This window comes from Prionailurus viverrinus, chromosome D2, assembly GCF_022837055.1.
Source record: "Prionailurus viverrinus isolate Anna chromosome D2, UM_Priviv_1.0, whole genome shotgun sequence".
Lineage (NCBI taxonomy): Eukaryota > Metazoa > Chordata > Mammalia > Carnivora > Felidae > Prionailurus > Prionailurus viverrinus.
The window spans coordinates 8,670,960-8,689,548 of NC_062571.1; the positions used below are offsets into that span (position 1 = coordinate 8,670,960).

At 43.8% G+C, this 18,589-nt stretch overlaps 1 protein-coding gene and 1 long non-coding RNA gene across 5 annotated transcripts in view; one reads left to right on the forward strand and one right to left on the reverse strand.

Annotated features, from left to right (window-relative positions):
- The window catches only part of LOC125147532 (uncharacterized), an 83,628-nt gene extending 81,361 nt beyond the window's left edge, over positions 1-2,267 (reverse strand). The window contains exon 1 of the long non-coding RNA XR_007145230.1: positions 2,173-2,267. This is a non-coding gene — a long non-coding RNA (uncharacterized LOC125147532). The remainder of the gene's footprint in view (positions 1-2,172) is intronic.
- The window catches only part of LOC125147528 (interferon-induced protein with tetratricopeptide repeats 1-like), a 40,076-nt gene extending 25,165 nt beyond the window's left edge, over positions 1-14,911 (forward strand). Inside the window, exons 2-3 of one of the 4 annotated variants that reach the window (XM_047824610.1) lie at positions 7,256-7,432; positions 13,187-14,911. In XM_047824610.1, the coding sequence (XP_047680566.1) occupies positions 7,428-7,432; positions 13,187-14,603 (1,422 nt within the window). In that variant the 5' untranslated portion in view covers positions 7,256-7,427 and the 3' untranslated portion in view covers positions 14,604-14,911. Of the gene's footprint in view, positions 1-7,255; positions 7,547-13,186 lie in introns of those variants that run through there. The other 3 variants (XM_047824612.1, XM_047824611.1, XM_047824613.1) reach the window with 3 other exon arrangements.
- Positions 14,912-18,589: the final 3,678 nt, after the last annotated feature.

An 18,589-nucleotide genomic window follows, 5' to 3' on the forward strand; every position in this document is an offset into this window, starting at 1 on the left:
GACCTTCTCGGTGACGCCAGCTTCCCTCTCATGTAGCTCCTCCCCAGTGCAGGCGATCACTCCCAGTCCCTCTGCAAGGCTGTGGGCCACTTTCTGTTCCATCAGCTCACCTGACTCGCCCAGGACAGCCCACGTGGCTCATGCCAGGACTGATCACCCTCTGCAGCAGCTCTGTGCAGCCACAGCAGTCTTGGGATCCCTGCCAGGGGCAAAGTCCGTGTGACAGTGGGGGGGGTGCACAGACCACCTCAGTGTCTGCCCCAGTTTCAGAGTAAGGATGAGTTCCCCTAGCCTCTTCTTACAGTGCTCCCCACAACAAAGAACTTCCTGAGGGCGCCAAGGCACTGGAACCCACACACCGAAGGTCAGCATCACCCCCCACCTCCCAGAGATTTTTAGCGTACTGTAATTTGACTCTACAGTTTTAGAAAAATAGATCTTATGGACAAAAAGAACAGAAAAAAAAATCTTAAACTCTACTCAGCAATCATTTTGAAGGTTGTTTTGTGGATTTTGTTACTCTGAGGCTGTTACCCAGCCTCATATGAATAGAGCATATGAATATGGGTATCAGATACTCCATTCAGGAGAAGAGATACACAATTAGGTTGAGTAAAACTCCTATAAGCTTGAATCAATAAGATGAACTCGTGATATATTTTGTCTTTAAAACATACACACAGTGCCAGTGTCACTTTCCTGGTTTCGATACCGTATTACAGCTATGTAGGAAGTAGCCACTCAGGGGTGGGGGTCAGGGGGGAGTTGTGTGAAAGGCATACAAGACCCCTCTTGCTACCTCCTGTGAGTCTGTAACTATTTCAAAATAAGCTTGAAATGTAAAAAAGGGAAATCATAAAAATTCAGTTCGTACTTGAATATGTTGCAATGGGCTAAATGGGGGGTCAAGGTGGCCTGAGAGGGTGCGGGAAGTACCCGAGATGTGAAATTCATCAAACCGTTCACAACAAAGGATTCCTGGTGTCTCTGAGTCCTTCCCCACGGATATGATTGCAAGTATTTGGGGAAAATCCCAAAAGCCAAGAAGATCCTTTTATAGAAGGGTCCAAACATTCAAAATTCCATTCTTTTTCCATGCCATCTTGTGGGGTCAGTAAGAGGTGGAGGAGTTAACTGTCCATTATGCAGGTGGGGAAATGAGGCTCCGAGTAATGAAGACACTGAACGTGAGCCACACAGAACGGCGAGTAGGTCCAGGGTTGGTGTCTCAGACCACTCAGTCAAAGAATTTCAGTTTTACAGTAGATTCCAGGGGTCATCTAGGCCCTGGTTCCTCCCCAGGTGTACATAAAAATCACCTGAGGATTTCTTTTTAATACAGAGAAGGGAGGGGGGCATTCCCAGACATGTATTTGACTGGCCTAGGATCGGGCCTAGTTAGCGTTATTCTTAAAACCTCCCTAGATGCTTCTAGGGTACAGTAAGGGTTGAGATCCAATAATCTATCCCAAGTCACTTGTTTATCACCTGAGGAAACTGAGGTCATGGAGGTGAAGTGGCTTATATCAGCTGGTCAGTCACTCAGGGAGCTGGTCGTAGACTCCCAGAAATGGACTCATAGTCTAGTGCTGAAATTTCATTTTCTGTAAGTTTCGTTTTCTCCAGTTCTTGATTTCTTTCCTAACTGAACACACACATACACACACACACACACACACACACACACACACACGCACACAGAGGTACGCATGCGTGTGTACTTTATTGGCTATTTCCTCTCTGCTTTGTCTAGTGTCACTCATGGGCAAGATTCTGAATTACCTATTCACTCTGAGTCGGCGCTCATTCGAACTGGAACCATTGCCAAATTCACAGTGATCACAAGATACACATTCTTTCTGCTTGTCTACCATCTATTTAGTGCATTTGGAAAATTACAAACTAATTGCTTTTCTCCACAAGAACTCCAAAGACACTTTTCTACCCCCAAAAAGAGAGCTTTTCTAATGCATGTAGTTCAGCGTTTGCTTATGGCCTGAGCATTTATCAGAACACATGGATAAATGTGTCTTATGTATTGAGAAATTTTTACTTGTGCAGAACTTTCTGGCTAGTTCAGGATGCCTCCATGGAGGCTTATATTACTGGTGAGAGCTGAGATGGGAGATGAGCTGGGCACTCTGTTGTCAAACCACAAAATCTTTCTCTTACCTCCTGTCCAAGTGATCAGGGATTAAGAGGCGTTCTTGGTATTTGGTCCATTTCCTTCATTCGTGAACCAGGTGGCTTGTTTATTTCTGTCAGGCTGAAACCAATAGTAACCACCAGAATCCTGATCACTTCAAAATAAGAGTAGGTTTTTATATTTTACAGTAGATTCCTTCTATATTTAGGAGGCTAATTGAAACTGGGGCTACTACCTCCCTCAATTCTTCCAGAATCCAGCTACCAACCTCCATGACAGGCAACGATGGCCTGAAGCTCTCCTTTAGGGTACAAGACAGATCTGGTTCCAGACACTGCTGCTAAGTGTTTGCACCACTAGGAACACCCCTCAGTAAGATCCCAGGTTCACAGCCATTGGTACTCTGATTTCATACAATTCTGTACTCACCTGCAAACTCCACAAGACCCTGCACATGGTCCTTGCCCCTTGACTCTTGATGGTAAAGCTGCAGACAAAAGACATCATCAGAACTTTCCATCTCTTACTTCAGTTCTCTATTTCTCTCATTAACCACTTGAGATTCTTCTCTTTCAATAAGCTTCTTCTGTTTTTATTTTCAGGCCACATGAAAAAACATGGCTGACAATGGTACTCAAATATATATGCTACAGGTCCAACACTTCCAAGATCCAGCTTTCTAGGGAAGCAAGTCTAATTGTCTCCTCTTAACAAATTTCTTTTTTTTTAATTAATGATTTTATTTATTTATTTTTCTTTCTTTATTATTTCAATTTAAATCCAAGTTAGTTAACATATAGTGTAATAATGATTTTAGGAGAATTCAGTGATTCATCACTTACATATAACACCCAGTGCTCCTCCTAAGTGTCTGCCTTAATGTCCATCCCCCATTTAGCCCATCCCCCTACCCACCCACCTCCCCTCCAGCAACCCTCAGTTTGTTCTCTGTATTTAAGAGTCTCTTATGGCTTCCATCCCTCTCTGTTTCTATCTGATTTTTTCCTCCCTTCCCCTATGTTCATCTGTTGTGTATCTTAAATTCCACACATGAATGAAATCATATGATATTTGTCTCTCTCTGCCTGACTCATTTTGCTTAGCATAATGGCCCCCTAGTTCCCTCCATGTTGTTGCAAATAGCAAGATTTCATTCTTTTTGATCACCAAGTGATATTTCATCATATATATATACATATATATACATATACATACATATATATGTATATATATGTATATACATATATATACATACATACATACACACCACACCTTCTTTATCCATTCATCAGTCGATTAACATTGGGTTCTCTCCATAATTTGGCTATTGTCAATAGTGCTGCTCTAAACATTGGGGTGCATGTGCCCCTTGGAATCAGCATTTTTGTAACCTTTGGATAAATACCTAGTAGTGCTTTTTCTGGGTTGAAGGGTAGTTCTATTTTTAGTTTTTTGAGGAACCCCCATACTGTTTTCCAGAGTGGCTGCACCAGTTTGCATTCCCACCAACAGTGCAAAAGTGTTCCCCTTTCTGTGAATTCTTGCCACCATCTGTTGTTTCCTGAGTTGTTCATTTTAGCCACTCTGACCTGTGTGAGATGGTATCTCGTTGTGGTTTTGATTCGTATTTCCCTGATGATGAGTGGTATTGAGTGTCTTTTCATGTGTCTGTTAGCCATCTAGATGTCTTCTTTGGAAAAGTGTCTACTCACGTCTTTTGCCCATTTCTTTGCTAGATAGATTATTTGCTTTTTGGGTGTTGAGTTTGATAAGTTCTTTATAGATTTTGGATACTAACCCTTTATCTGATATGTCATTTACAAATCTCTTCTCCCATTCCATTGGCTGCCTTTTAGTTTTGCTGATTGTTTCCTTCGCTGTGCAGAAAGTTTATATTTTGATGAAGTTCCAATGGTTCATTTCTGCTTTTGTTTCCCTTGCCTCCAGAAGAAGTTGCTATAGCCGAAGTTCCTCTTAACAAATTTCAAGCTGAGGCTGCAAAACAAAACCAAAAAAAAAAAAAGTTCCATTTCCCTAATGGAGCTCCATTTTGTGACCCTTAGCAATCATAGCTCCATTTTATAACTCTGTTCACATCTCCTCCTTTTGATCAAGATCTTTCTTCAGAAAGCTCTGATGATCAATAAATTTTCAAAAACATTGATGAATAATTTTATGTTTTGGGTCCTTCATCGCAGGAAGGTTCATTTCTGGTATGTCATGTCCCACTGAGGAGAGAAACAGGTGTAGGCAGGAGTTGTTGACCTAAGGACAGTGGCTACATTTGAGCAACAAGGAGCCTCAGGGAAATGGATCTTAGGCATTGTCCTTCGTCATATCTGTCAGTTGAGGAAAGATGTCAGGAGGGAAGGTTTGGTCAATCATTTCTAGTCTCTGAGCTATCGTCACAACATTTTAGGAAGAAACCACAAAAAGAAATAAGAAATGCTGGGAATGCAAGCTGGCGCAGCCACTCTGGCTGCTATTTTGTCTATAGCTTATCACTTGGAAAAATTATCAAAAGGCTTTGTTCAACCTACTTTTTAAATTCATTCCCTTGCCTGATCCTCACTTACAAGCATGTGGACAAGTTGATAAAGGTTGGAATAGCCAGGCTCCTAGGTCTGACTGACTACATGGAATTCTTTCACAAATCTTAGCAGGTCTTCAAAGGCATTGGGAAAGTCCTCGGTAATGGCTTACAGTTCTGTCTTAGTCCGAGGAGCGTAAGGAACTGATGAAGTCTCAGAGCCTCCTTCCTTAGATCTAACTGGGAAAGGATGCCTGCAGGATCTACATGAACGCCCAGGCTGTCATTATAGAAAGGCAGTCCAACTCATCTAGGATGTGTACATGGAGAGTAGGAGACAGAGGGTGGGAAGAAGGGGTGGGGAAGGGGTGGGAACAGCAGGGGTGGGGGCAGAACAGAGGAGGAGGGGCAAGGGGTTGAGAGGCATCAGCTATTTCTTCTATTCTTGAGAGCCTCTTAGAAGGGTCTGAATTAACTGCTGGGAATGTAAACTTAGCTCCTGAAGGGAAGCAAACTTTCCAGTGTTTCTATTGGAATCTCCATTTAAAATAAGCCCCCCACTCATTTTGTTCGGTTGTATAACTCCTTTTCAGTTTATGCATGCAAGTAACCTCAGTTTGGACTATCAGAAGTGCCCCATGTTGGCCAATAAGGCTTTAAATCATCATGGGGAATGCGAGTCTAACAGGCAAACATTTTTCAGCAAGAAGAGCCGTCTTCCTTACACATAAATCCTGCAGGAGCTCCGGCAGGGGGCTGGTTATCAAGAGTCCCCTTAGGAGAATGATCTCCCCAAACAGAGTATTCATCAACAAGCTGAAACCCAACTCTTCCACTCAAAATGAGTGAAAACAGAATCCTCTCTTCAGAAATGAGAGAGGACAGAAGCCAGCAGCAGAGGACACCCAAACAAGGGAGGTTTGGGCCCAGGAGGACTTACCACCAAGAACAAGGTTGCCAGGGGAGACGGTGGAAAACAATGGCATCCTGCAGGTACTTCACAGGTGTCCACTGCGGCTTGGAACAGAAGGCAGTTGCTCCGGACCCCACTTCTCTGACACCATGGAATGTCAACGGATCTCAGACTGTGTCTGTAAAAACAAGCAATGCATTTATTTGGGGTCTTGGGGATTGCGGTTTGGAAGATAGATTCGAGAGGGATCAAACAACTGGGGGAAGAAATTAGGAGTTTCTAAAGGCAAAAACCACAAGTTATTTTAAAAGAATAATGATTGGGGCGCCTGGGTGGCGCAGTCGGTTAAGCGGCCGACTTCAGCCAGGTCACGATCTCGCAGTCCGTGGGTTCGAGCCCCGCGTCGGGCTCTGGGCTGATGGCTCAGAGCCTGGAGCCTGTTTCCGATTCTGTGTCTCCCTCTCTCTCTGCCCCTCCCCCGTTCATGCTCTGTCTCTCTCTGTCCCAAAAATAAATAAACGTTGAAAAAAAAAAATTAAAAAAAAAAAAGAATAATGATTGATTCTGACAACATGTGAGCTATCTGATACATAGAAATGTTCCAGAAATGGTTCTGTGGTTAAGGCCCAGGTTCTAGAGTTCAGTCTCCATCCAGGGGCAGATATGCACAAACTCCATTTTCCTAAAGATCTCCCAGCTCCCTTTTGGGACCCCAGCATTCTCCAAGTCCATCTCGGGACTCCCTGTTCACACTCATCTCAACATGGAGCTTTCCCAGGACTAAATGAACTGTGTCTGGGGATAAATTTGCTTTGCGGGAGCGGCTGGAGAACCCCTACTCTATGACGTGTATCGGGAGGGTGGGACAGTTTCCAGTGAAAGGTAGAAAGAAACAGGGACTTGGCAGACAGCACCAACAGGAGCCTCACCCCCAGTTTCAGCACTTTTCTCGTCTCCCTGTTATCACAGACACCCTGAGCACAGAAAGTGACGTGGGCCAGGATGAGGGATGCCAAGCCTGGCGCCGTGGGCGCCTCCAGAACTGGACAGGGCCCTGAGCAGCTACGAGAGTCACGTCTACTGAGTAAGGACACTTTAGACGACTACCGTAGAGGGCATTAAAAATACTGTCATTAAGGCCTAACGTGTTCTGTCTGAAGTCTCAAGATGCTAGCACATACACTTTCTCCATTCTAATGAACAAGGAAGAGGTGACAAGCTCTTACTGCCATTGGCCATTCTCAGGAAGGGTATGCAAAAAACAAAGCAGAGAAGAACTGGTAAAACACAGCCTCTCAGACAACTGTGGCAGATTTGGGTCAAAACTCCAGCTTGGAGAGATGCAGAATTTTATGCCACGAAAGGGAGGCTTTCTATTTCCAGATGAGCAAACGAAGGCACAGATCTGGGGCAAGAGTGTGGCAAGGTCCCGCAGCCAACTTCCCCAGGCCTCCCTGGCTCCAGGGTCCGCGGACCCTACGTGCCTGGCACTCCGCACTCCCAGCTCTGCACAAGGCCACGCGGAGCCTGAGACAAGAGTTAGCACATCGGTGAAACTGCTTTTCCTCGGCCTCTTCTCAGTTTCCAGACAGACCAAAGAAAGCAATCCTGGTTTTGTTTTCCCCAAGCAGGAACTCTGCTCACTAGTTTCACTTTCCACTTTCAGTTTCTATCTCGGTTTCCAGTCTAAATTGTCAACAACACGCCCACAGGTTACGTCATGAACTGTTCATCTTTCTTATATTGCCCAGGATGTGGCTCACATCCTGAAACTCCAGTCTCCTGGCTGGATCTCGGAAGAGCCCACAGCTAAACAAGGCCCTGCAGAACTGGCAGCCATGAGGTAAGGACTTCTCTGCGTCTCTGCCTGTCAGTCTGAAGTTCTGGGAAAAAAGGCTAATCAATACTATCTCAAAAGACTTGATTTCAGAGATGTCGAGTTTCCTTACTCTTCCAGGTGAGCGTCTGCTTGGAGACTGAGTGTCCTTAATTCAGGCTTTTTCTTTTCTTTTTTTCTTTTTTTTTTTTTTTTCTCTTTTTTTTTCTCTTTTTTTTTTTCTCTTTTTTTTTCTTTTTTTTTTTTTCTTTTTTTTTAGCATCACCCTGAGGAAGCTTACCTCATAACAAAGCCCAAAGAAGCAGAGGGATGTGGGAAAAGAGTTTTGCAGGGAGGGAGAAAATGATCCACGTCTCTGAAATTCTCTTCCCCAAACTCCCTTCTGTCTGACCGAGGGAGGGAATGGACAGTTTGTCTGGAAAGGGACACTGCTTTCTGCTGGCTCCTCACCTGGGGAAAAAGGACCCCCACAGCCGTGTGAGCCACAGTCCTGGGCTCTCCCCAGATGTCTTGAGGAAAATATTGTGGGCAAATGGTGGCAGAAGCTCACCGTCTAGGGAACAAGGCCCTCCTCTGTAGACTACTGGTCTCACTCTCTGTGCTGCTGGGCTCCTATGTCAGGCCTTCTCAACGTCCCTGCATTTAAGATTAGCAGATGACCCTCTCCCCTGGGGAAGCCTCTGGTCTGCAGATACCCTCCTGTCGGTGGGGCTGGACTGCAGTTGTGGCCTCATGTGGGAATTTCTATGCTGTCCAAACTGAATCTTGAGTTAAGTAACCCTTAATATCAACAGATTTTTTAAAAATTAATTGATATTGACTTGCAAATTTCCCCTTGGTGCTCCAGTGGGCAAAATTTTCAAGGGGCAAAAGTTCCAGAAAGTGCATAATTACAGGCCTATGATCAACCCTCCTCCCAGGTCCATTGACAGAGGGGGTTGTCACTGACAGGGAAAATAATAATGATAATAAAGTAGCTATCGCTTCCTGAATGCTTATAAAGTGCCAGCCTGGCTTCTAAAATTACTATGTAAATTATGGGGCACCTGGGTGGTTCAGTCAGTTAAGCATCCCACTCTTGGTTTTGGCTCAGATCATGATCTCACAGCTTGGTGGGTTTGAGTCCCACGTCAGGCTCTGTGCTGACAATGCGAAGCCTGCTTGGGATTCTCTCCCCAAACCCCTCACTCTCTGCCCCTCCACCACTTGTGCTGTCTCGGTGTCTCTCAAAATAAAGAAACTTTAAACAATTTAAATTATGATGTAAATTATATTTAGTTATTTAAAAAACCCTCAAAAGACACCTACGAAGCAGGTACTCATATCACCCTGATTTTGCAATAATGAATCTTAGATTTAGAAACATTAAGATCACACAGATAGTAAGTGATAGATAGAGCTGGGACATGAGCCAGAGGCTCTATTCAGTGATACCCAATTTGACCTCTACACCCGTGCTTCTTAAAGTGTACCAGTGGAAGGTTTGTGAGACTATTTCAGATGGCACTCCAATTGGTGTTTCTGTTTTAATGTTTTGTTTATTTCAACATGTACTAACGAAAAATACATACATCATTTGAAGAATTTCTGTTCAGGTTACTAGTACAATGTTTCATTGTGATAAGATACATGTATGGTAAAATTAGCCATTTTAACTATTTTTTGAGTATGCAATTTTGTGGTATTTAGTGCATTCACAGTGATGTCCACCCATCACCAGTATCCACTTCAAGAACATCTTCCTCACCTGAGGGGAAATCCCGTACCCCTTAAGCAGTCACTCTCCACTCATCCTTCGCCCCAGGCCCTGGCAACCATTAATCTGCTTTCTCTCTATGTCTTTGCCCCCTGTGGATACTTTTTTTTGTAAGATTTAAAATTTTTTAATGTTTATTTATTTGGGGTCGGGGGGAGAGCGCGGGGGGAGGAGCAGAGAGAGAGAGGGAGACACAGAATCCAAAGCAGACTCCAGGCTCTGAGCTGTCAGCACAGAGCCCTATGCGGGGCTTGAACCTGCGAATAGGGAGATCATGACCTGAGCAGAAGTCAGATGCTTAACCCACTGAGGCACCCAGGCACCCCCCCCCATTGTGGATATTTCACAAACAAAGAAGCATACAATAAGTGGCTCTTTGTGACTGCCTTATTTCACTTAGCACAATGTCTTCAAGGTTTACCCATGTTGTAGCAGGTGACAGAATATCCTTCCCTTTTAAGGCTGAATAATACACCACTGTATGTATTTACCACTTTGTTTAGCGGTTCATCCGTCTATGGACATTTAGGATGCTTCCACCTTTTGACTATTGTGAACAATGCCTGCTAGGAATAGAAGTATGCAAATCGTCTGTTTGAGTCTCTGCTTTTACTTATTTTGGTACAGACCCAGAAGTGATACTGCTGAATCACATGGCCGTTCTGTTTCATTTTCTGAGGAATCGTCACCATTTTCCACAGCAACTGTCCCATTTTACATTCCCACTAGTAATTCCTCCACATCCTCACCAACACGTGGTTTTTGTTTTCTGTTTTGTTGAGGGTAGCCATCCTAACGGGTGTGAAGTGGTGTCCTGTGTTTTCGACTTGCATCTCACTAATGATGGGTGATGTTGAGTATCTTTTCATGTGCTTCCTGGCCATCTGTGTGTCTTCTTTGGAGAAATACCTGTTTTAAGTCCTTTGGCCATTTTGTAGTCACCTGTTTTTTTGTTGTCGTTGAGTCATGAGAGTTGTTTATATAGTCTGGATATTAATCTCTTATCAGATATGTGATTTGCACATAATCTCTCCCATTTTAGGAGTTGCCTTTTCATTCTGTCAGTAGTGCCCTTTGATGCAGAAACGTTTCTAATTTTGATGAAAATCCAATTTACCTCTGTTTACTTATGTTGCCTATGCTTTCAGTGTCCTATCCAAGACTGCCAAATCCAATGTCATAAAGTTTTTTCCTATTTTCTTCTAAGATTTTTGTAATTTTGATCCATCTTGAGTTCATTTTTTTATATGTATACAGGGTAAGATAAGGGCCCACTTTCATTCTTTTGCAAGTGGATATCCAGCTCTCCTGGCACCATTTGTTGAAACATGTTTCCCCACTAAATGGTCTTGGCACATGTTTCAAAACTCATTTGGCCATTGTTATGACCATTGTTATGGCCATGTTATGGAATTGTGAACCCCTACCATCTCCCCAGATTTATATGTTAAAGCCCTGACCCCCAGTGTGACTGTATTTAGAGATAGGGCCTGTAAGGAAGTACTAAGGGTTAAATAAGGCCATAAGGGTGGGCCCTTAATCTGAAAGGGCTGATACCCTTGACAGAAGAAGTGCATGTAGACGAAAGGTCACATGTGGACTCCAGTAACAGAGCCCTTCTCAGGAAACAAATCAGTGGGCACCTTGATTTGGGACTCCCAGCCTCCAAAACTGGGAGAAAAGAAATATCTGCAATATCTGTTGGTTAAGCCACCCCGTCTGTGGTACCTCATCATGGTAGCCTGAAATGACCATTGCAACCATATACGTAAGTGTTTATTTCTGGGCCCTCCATTTTGTTCCACTGCTCTAGGTGTCTGTTTTTATGCCCATCCCACACTGTTTTGATTGGGGTAGCTTTGTAGTAAGTTTAGAAATCCGAAAGTGTGAGACCTCCAATTTTGTTCTTTTTCAAGATCATTTTGGTTATTCGAGATCTCTTGAGATTCCATATAAATTTTAGGATGGATTTTTCTATTTCTGTAAAAAACATGTCATTGGGATTTTGATAGGGATTGCACTGAATCTGTAGATTGCTTTCGGTGGTACTGACATCTGAACAACATTAAAGCTTCCAGGCTGTGAACACAGGATGCCTCTTCCTTTCTTTGTGTCTTCTTAATTTCTTTCAGCAATCTTTTGTAATTTTTAGTGGACAAGTCTTTCGCCTCTTTGGTTGACTTTATTCCTAAGTATTTGATTCTTTATGATACTATTGAAAAAGAATTGTTTTCTTTTTTTTTTAATTTTTCATTGTTTTATTTTATTTTTGAGAGAAAGAGAAACAGAGTGTGAGAGGGAGAAGGGCAGAGTGAGAGGGAGACACAGAATCCAAAGCAGGCTCCAGGCTCCCAGCTGTCAGCACAGAGCCTGACGCGGGGCCTGAACCCATGAACCATGAGATTGTGACCTGAGCCGGAGTCAGACACTCAACTGACTGAGTCACCCAGGCACCCCAGGAAAAGAACTTTCAACCCAGAATCCTATGCCCCACAAAAATATCCTTCTAGAATGAAGATTAAATCAAGACGTTCTCAGATGAGGTGCGTCTTGCTGGCTCAGTCAGTGGGGTGTGTGACTTTTCACCTCAGGGTTGGGAGTTCTAGCCCCACACTGGGTGTAGAGATTACTTAAAAAGAAAATCTTTTAGGGGCGCCTGGGTGGCGCAGTCGGTTAAGCGTCTAACTTCAGCCAGGTCACGATCTCGCGGTCCGTGAGTTCGAGCCCCGTGTCAGGCTCTGGGCTGATGGCTCAGAGCCTGGAGCCTGTTTCCGATTCTGTGTCTCCCTCTCTCTCTGCCCCTCCCCCGTTCATGCTCTGTCTCTCTCTGTCCCAAAAATAAATAAACGTTGAAAAAAAAAATTAAAAAAAAAAAGAAAATCTTTTAAAGTGAAAGTGAAAAAGGTGAGTGAAAAAAAGGCAGTCTCAAAATGCTGTGTAACTTCATCATATGACATTCTTGAAGTGACAGAGTGATAGAGATGAAACAAATTACCAGAGGCTAGGGATGTTTGGAGAGTGGGGAGCGAACAGGTGTCACTGAAGGGACAGTGTGCGGGAGATATTTGCGATGATAAAATAGTTCTGTATCTTGATTGGGTGCGTGGATTTACTCACGTGATGAAACGACACAGGACTTACACACATTGTACCAATGTTGGTGTCTTCATTTTGTTATTGCATGGTACTTGTGTAAAGTATTGGAAGAAACCAGGCGAAGGGTACGCTGGAGCTCCGTACTCTCTTTGCAAATTTCAGTGACTCTCTAATTATTTCCAAATTATAAGTGGAAAAAAAATTTGGTCAAACAAATATTCTCTTTCAGGTGGTCTAAATTTGTGGCATAATCTACGGACGAAGGTCCTGAAGTGAATACTGTTTTATAAGCCTCTACGTTTCTCTTTCTTTTTTCTTTCTTTTTTTTTTTCTTTCTTTTGAGAGAGAGTGTGTGTAAGCGGGGGAGGCACAGAGAGGGGGACAGAGGATCGAAAGCAGGCTCTGCGCTGACAGCAGCGAGCTCAATTCAGGGCTCAAACTCACAAACTGCGAGATGATGACCTGAGCCGAAGTCGGATGCTCAACTGACTGAGCCACCCAGGCTCTATGTTTCTAACTGGTTTCTGTCCTGAATGTAGGAATAGGAAAATAGGAAACTCTCATTATAGCATGTAATATGTGCTCTAAGTACTTAACACACATACAGGCTTATTAACTTTCACCCAACCTCAGACTCAAGTGCGCTGAGTCTTTTCCTATCCCCAATTTACAAACGAGACTCTGAAACAGAGAGAGGTTACTCGGTAAAAAGTGGCGGAGCCAGTGTCTGAGACCAAGCAAACTGCATCCAAAGTCTGTGTGGATCTTAGGAACGTAGGGATTCTAAGGAAAATCAAAGCAGGCGTGCCCTTTCCAAGGCCAAGTCCTAAAGATGAGCTGTTTTATCTGGCTTCTTTCTATTGACCGTTCCTCACTTAACAAAGAAAACTTGTTTTTCTCTTTTGCAGTAAGAACGCTGATGAGGTCAAAGGTAAGCTGCTTCAGCTGAGATGCCACTTCACCTGGGAGCTGCTAGTTGAAGACACTGAGATGCCCGATTTAGAGAACAGGATCTTGGATGAGATTGAGTTCCTAGACACCAAATACAACGCGGGCATACACAACCTGCTGGCCTACGTCCGACACCTGAAAGGCCAGACTCGGGAGGCCCTGGGGAGCCTGAAGGAAGCCGAAGACCTGATCCAGCAGGAACACGGCGACCGATCGGCTGTGAGAAGCCTGGTCACCTGGGGCAACTACGCCTGGCTGTATCACCACACGGGCAGGCTGGCGGAGGCCCAGACTTACCTGGACAGGGTGGCGAACACTTGTGAGAAGTTTGCAGCCCCCTCCTGCTACAGGCTGGACTGTCCTCAGATGGACTGTGAGGAAGGGTGGGCCTTGCTGAAGTGTGGAGGAAAGAACTATGAGCGGGCCAAGGCCTGCTTCGAAAAGGCTCTGGCAGCGGAGCCTGAGAACCCTGAATTCAGCACTGGGTATGCAATCACCATCTATCGCCTGGACGGCTTCAACAAAGCGACCCAGGTCAGCGACGCATTTTGTCTGCAGCCTCTAAAAGAGGCCATCAGGCTAAACCCAGAAGACGCGTATATCAAGGCTCTGCTCGCCCTGAAGCTTCAGGACGTGGGCCAAGAAGCCGAAGGAGAAAAGTACGTCGAAGAGGCACTGACCAACATGTCCTCGCAGGCCTACGTCTTTCGATACGCGGCCAAGTTTTACCGCAGGAAAGGCGCTCTGGATAATGCTCTTCAGCTCTTAAAGAGGGCCCTGCGGGCCACGCCCTCCTCCGCTTTCCTGCATCACCAGATGGGGCTTTGTTACAAGGCACACATGATCCAAATCAAGAGAGCGGCAAACTGGCAGCCCAGAGGACAGGATAGAGACAATGTCGACAAAATGGTAAGGTTAGCCATAGCTCATTTTCAATTTGCTCTGGAACAAAAGCCCACATTTGACGTTGCTTATATACACCTGGCCGGTATGTACATAGAAGCTGGCAACCACAGAAAAGCTGAAGACATTTACCAAAAATTGTTATGTTTGACGTCCCTCGACGAAGAAAAACAGCAAAAGGTACATTTCCACTATGGTCAATTTCAGGAATTTCAAAAGAAATCTGAAGTCAATGCAATTATCCATTATTTAAAAGCACTAAAAACAGAAAAGGTGTCACTGACAAGAGATAAATGTATTAATTCTTTGGAGAAACTGACTTTAAGAAGACTTTCCAGAAATGCATCAGACATAGAAAGCTTGAGCATTCTTGGGTTTATCTACAAAGTCAAAGGCGAAATGAATAAAGCCCTGGAATACTATGAGCAGGCCCTGCGGCTGGCTGTGGACTCTGGGAACTCTGGTACCTGATCCTGGGTGTGGAAATATGAACCACATTCACATTTTATTTGATTTCAGGTAAACATGTTAACTCTAACCATTGTTTCTGCTTGCTACTTTCAGAAACATATTAAGCAATCCACTGCGGTGATGCAAGTTTTTAACCATTACCCAAACCTGGTAAAATATTGGTTCTATTCAGAAAATACTGAAACAGAATATATACATCTCTGTTACGTGAGAGAGGAACCATTTCTCTGCGAATGTTATATAGTCGAAAAACCATTTGTCGAGTAGATTCGTAGCAAATAAAGGCCTGGATTTACATAAAACAAAAATGTTTCATTCATTCATTTTATCAACAAATAGTTTTTGGTGTTAGATACCAAATATGGTGATGTAGCGGAGGAAAAAATCTTTTTACGCTACCCATTTTAGGTTCATTGGCCAGGACTCCATAATTAGAATGACAAGCACAGATTAACAAGAGATAAACAAACAGAGATTTATGGATACATGCACCGCACACACACAGGGGAGCACCCAGTGATGAGTAACTCAAAAGCGTGGCTAGAACATAGCATCCTGGCAAACGAACAATGCATTTTTAGAGAAGGGATAAGAAATTTTAGAGAAGGGAAAAGAACCTTGAGTTTCTAGGGTGGCAAACTGTAGGAATGTAAATATTTGGGGGAGATTAATGGAAAACAAGGGCTAGTTGAGAAGGTTTGTTATGGGGGCCTGGGTGGCTCAGTTAGTTGAGCGTCCAACTTCGGCTCAGGTCATGATCTCACAGTTGGTGAGTTCGAGCCCTGCGTCGGGCTCTGTGCTGACAGCTCAGAGCCCCAAGCCTGCTTCGGATTCTGTGTCTCCCTCTCTCTCTGTCCCTCCCCTGCTCACTCTCTCCCTCTCTCAAAAATAAATAAAGATTTTTAAAAATTAGGAAAAAAAAAAAAAGAAGAAGGTTTGTTATGTAGATTCCTCCAGCAGTGACTCTGGGCTGATAAGGGTCTACACTTGTCTCAGGCAATCAACTTCTCACTTTCCTGGTGGAGAGGGTAAGGGGACACCACTACAAAGTTCTGTACTGCTTGTAGGCAGGTAGGGGGAGTGTGCAGAGCGTTTCTTGTACCCTGCTTCTTCTCAACTGTCCTCAGTTCAAAATAATCCCTACACCAACATGGCATATTTTGGGGCGGCATACTCTGCTGCCCTTCAGCAAAGAAAGCAGACATCTCCCCAAACCTCCTGAAGTTTACGATCTAGTGAGTAACAAGTACACAGTCAATTACTTGTTTGCTGTTTGATGTTCCAAAGCTTTTGTTCCAAAGCAGTTTCTCTTCTTTCATGCCACATGTAGCACTGTTTATTCAGTCAATTTCTGGTATTGATTGATCAAAAACACAGGAAAAGGATGCTAAATGATCTGAGAGACCATCAGTAACAACCACCTTTGTGACATTTTATTAAAAGGGGTTGCACACCAAGCAGTATTTTTAAAAGGAAGAAATAAGGAAACAATGTGTCTTTTCTCACCCAATAGTTTTAAAAGGAAGAGATAAGGAAACAGTGTGACTGCTTTTTTCATCCATGTATTTTTTTAGGGGGAGGATGTATTAATTTCCCACTGTGGCTGTTAACAAATTACCACAAACTTGGTGGCTTAAAACCGCAAAAACTTATGATCTTACAGTTCTGAAGGTCAGAAATCTGAAATGGGTGTCACTGGATGGAAATCCAGTGGCAACGGCCACAGAGGTATTGGCAACTGCCTCCAGAGGTCCTAGGGGACAATCCTTTTTTGTACCTTTTCCAACTACTAGAGGCTGCCGGCATTTCTTGGTGGGGATCCGTAATCCACAAGAACACAAATCCTCAAGGAATTCATACACAGATTGCGAAAGCCTTTTGATTTCTACTAAAATTCATTAGGAATCGAAGGGAGCAAACTTCATCATTGAAGGCTAGACATCAGAGCCACACAGATCCGATCTTCTCAACATACTTGTAACTAAAACAAAAGACTTGTTAGATTTAACAAAAATGGTATCTTACAGTGCTTGAGTTTGGGGAGGAGGCCCAAAGTGACACTTTGGCACTAAAGTGAGTCTAACCACTGGGAACTCTTCCAGAGAGAGAAACATGAAAGGTAAATACTGGTCGGATGACTGGTTAATCTACTAGGCAGCTCTTCCCAGGTATTGCTATACATCACTTGCACCCGGAAAGCAGAGCTCATTCATGCAACATAAATCTCTGGATTATGGATGTGTTTGTGTGAGGGGTGCTTGACGACCCAGAGGTCACAGTCATCAGAGTGTCTTATAATCTAACACCATCTCTCTATCCCCTCGCGTCCCCTCCTCTGGAAGAGGTGTCTGCACGCTGAGGGCTCGGAAGCTCTAATGTGTGGAACAGCCTGGACGCTTGCAGGGCAAAACAGCAAGCAGCAAATCCAGAAAAACTGACTTACATGTAGTTCTTAAAAGCATTACTTAATTTTCGGTTTCCCAAGAAGATTTTAGATCAATTGCCATGTTTCACTTTCTGTTTCCCTTTGTTGCTAGTTGCTGCATCCTGCATGTTGACTAGAGTACGTTCAAAAGACAACACACTACTGGTTTTACCAAGAATCCACCCAATCCAACAGTCTGTGAAAAAAGATCAATAGTCAAATTCCCTAGTAATTCTGGCACGTTCAACACCCACTCAACAGCCAGACGTTTGTTTCTTCTCAATCCTGAAAATGTATATTCCTTTACATTTTTCACAGATGGTTTTTGCCTTTCTGAATTTGAATTCCTAAACAATATAAGTAGATAGGCAGGATTTCCTTTCCCTTTAATGTTCACTTCTGGTTGCTTAGTTGCTATCGGTCTAAACCTTAATAAGCAAAGACGACCTTTTGGCCTGGATACGGATAAGAGAAAGGAAGGGAGAGAAGCAGGAACAAGGAAGGAAACATAATCCACGCACTGAAAATTTTTTCAAACACTGGAGCGCCATTAAATTTTTCTACATCCTTGGTAAGGAGGGTATTCTGGCTTTATTCTTCCACCCACAGCAAACTGTTCGGTACCTTTTCTAAAATGCAGCTTCCTTGAGGCACCTGGGTGGCTCAGTCAGTTGACTGTCACTCTGTCTCGGCTCAGGTCATGATCTCACTGATCGTGGGATCAAACCCCACTTGGGATACTCTGCCTGCCTCTCTCACTCTTTCTGTCAAAATAAATAAACATTTTTTAAAAACAAAATAAAGGATGCCTGGGTGGCTCAGTTGGTTAAGTGTCAGACTCTTGATTTCGGTTCAGGTCATGATCTCAGGGTTCGTGAGATCATGCTCCACATCACTCTCCATGTTGACAGCACAGAGCCTGCTTGGGATTCTCTTTCTCACTCTGTCCCTCCCCTGCTCGCTCTCACTCTCTCTCTCAAAAATACATACACACATACATACATAATAAATAAAATTTTAAAAAATAAAATGCAGCTTCCTGCTTAAGTTAAACATTACAGTAGCCTTCAGGCCCATGCCATTCTTCCTCTGATCTCATTTCTTAAGACCTCCCCCCTACCCTTACTGCTCCAGCCACACCATCCATTCATGGCAAATATGTTCCCACCTCTCTGGGGTTTGTACCTACTGCTTCCCCTGCCTGAACCATTCTTCCCTGGCCCCATAACCACTCTCTCCTTCACCTGCTTCAGATCTTTACTCAAATGTCACTAACCCAGTGAAATCTTTCTTCCCCACCATATTTGTAACGGTGAAACGCCCTGCACTGTAACCCTCTCCATGCTTTTTCTCCATAGCACCATCTCACACACAATACTTTATTTGTTCTTTATTATCTTTATCTCCCACACTAGGAATGAAGTACGAGAAGGTAGATCCTTTGTCTGTTTTTTTCATTGCTGCATTGCCTGTGTCTTGCACAACGTCTGCCTCTTAGCAGTTGTTCAATGCAGTTCACTGAATCCACGAAAGAATGACTGAAGTCACAGGGGGACAAAAA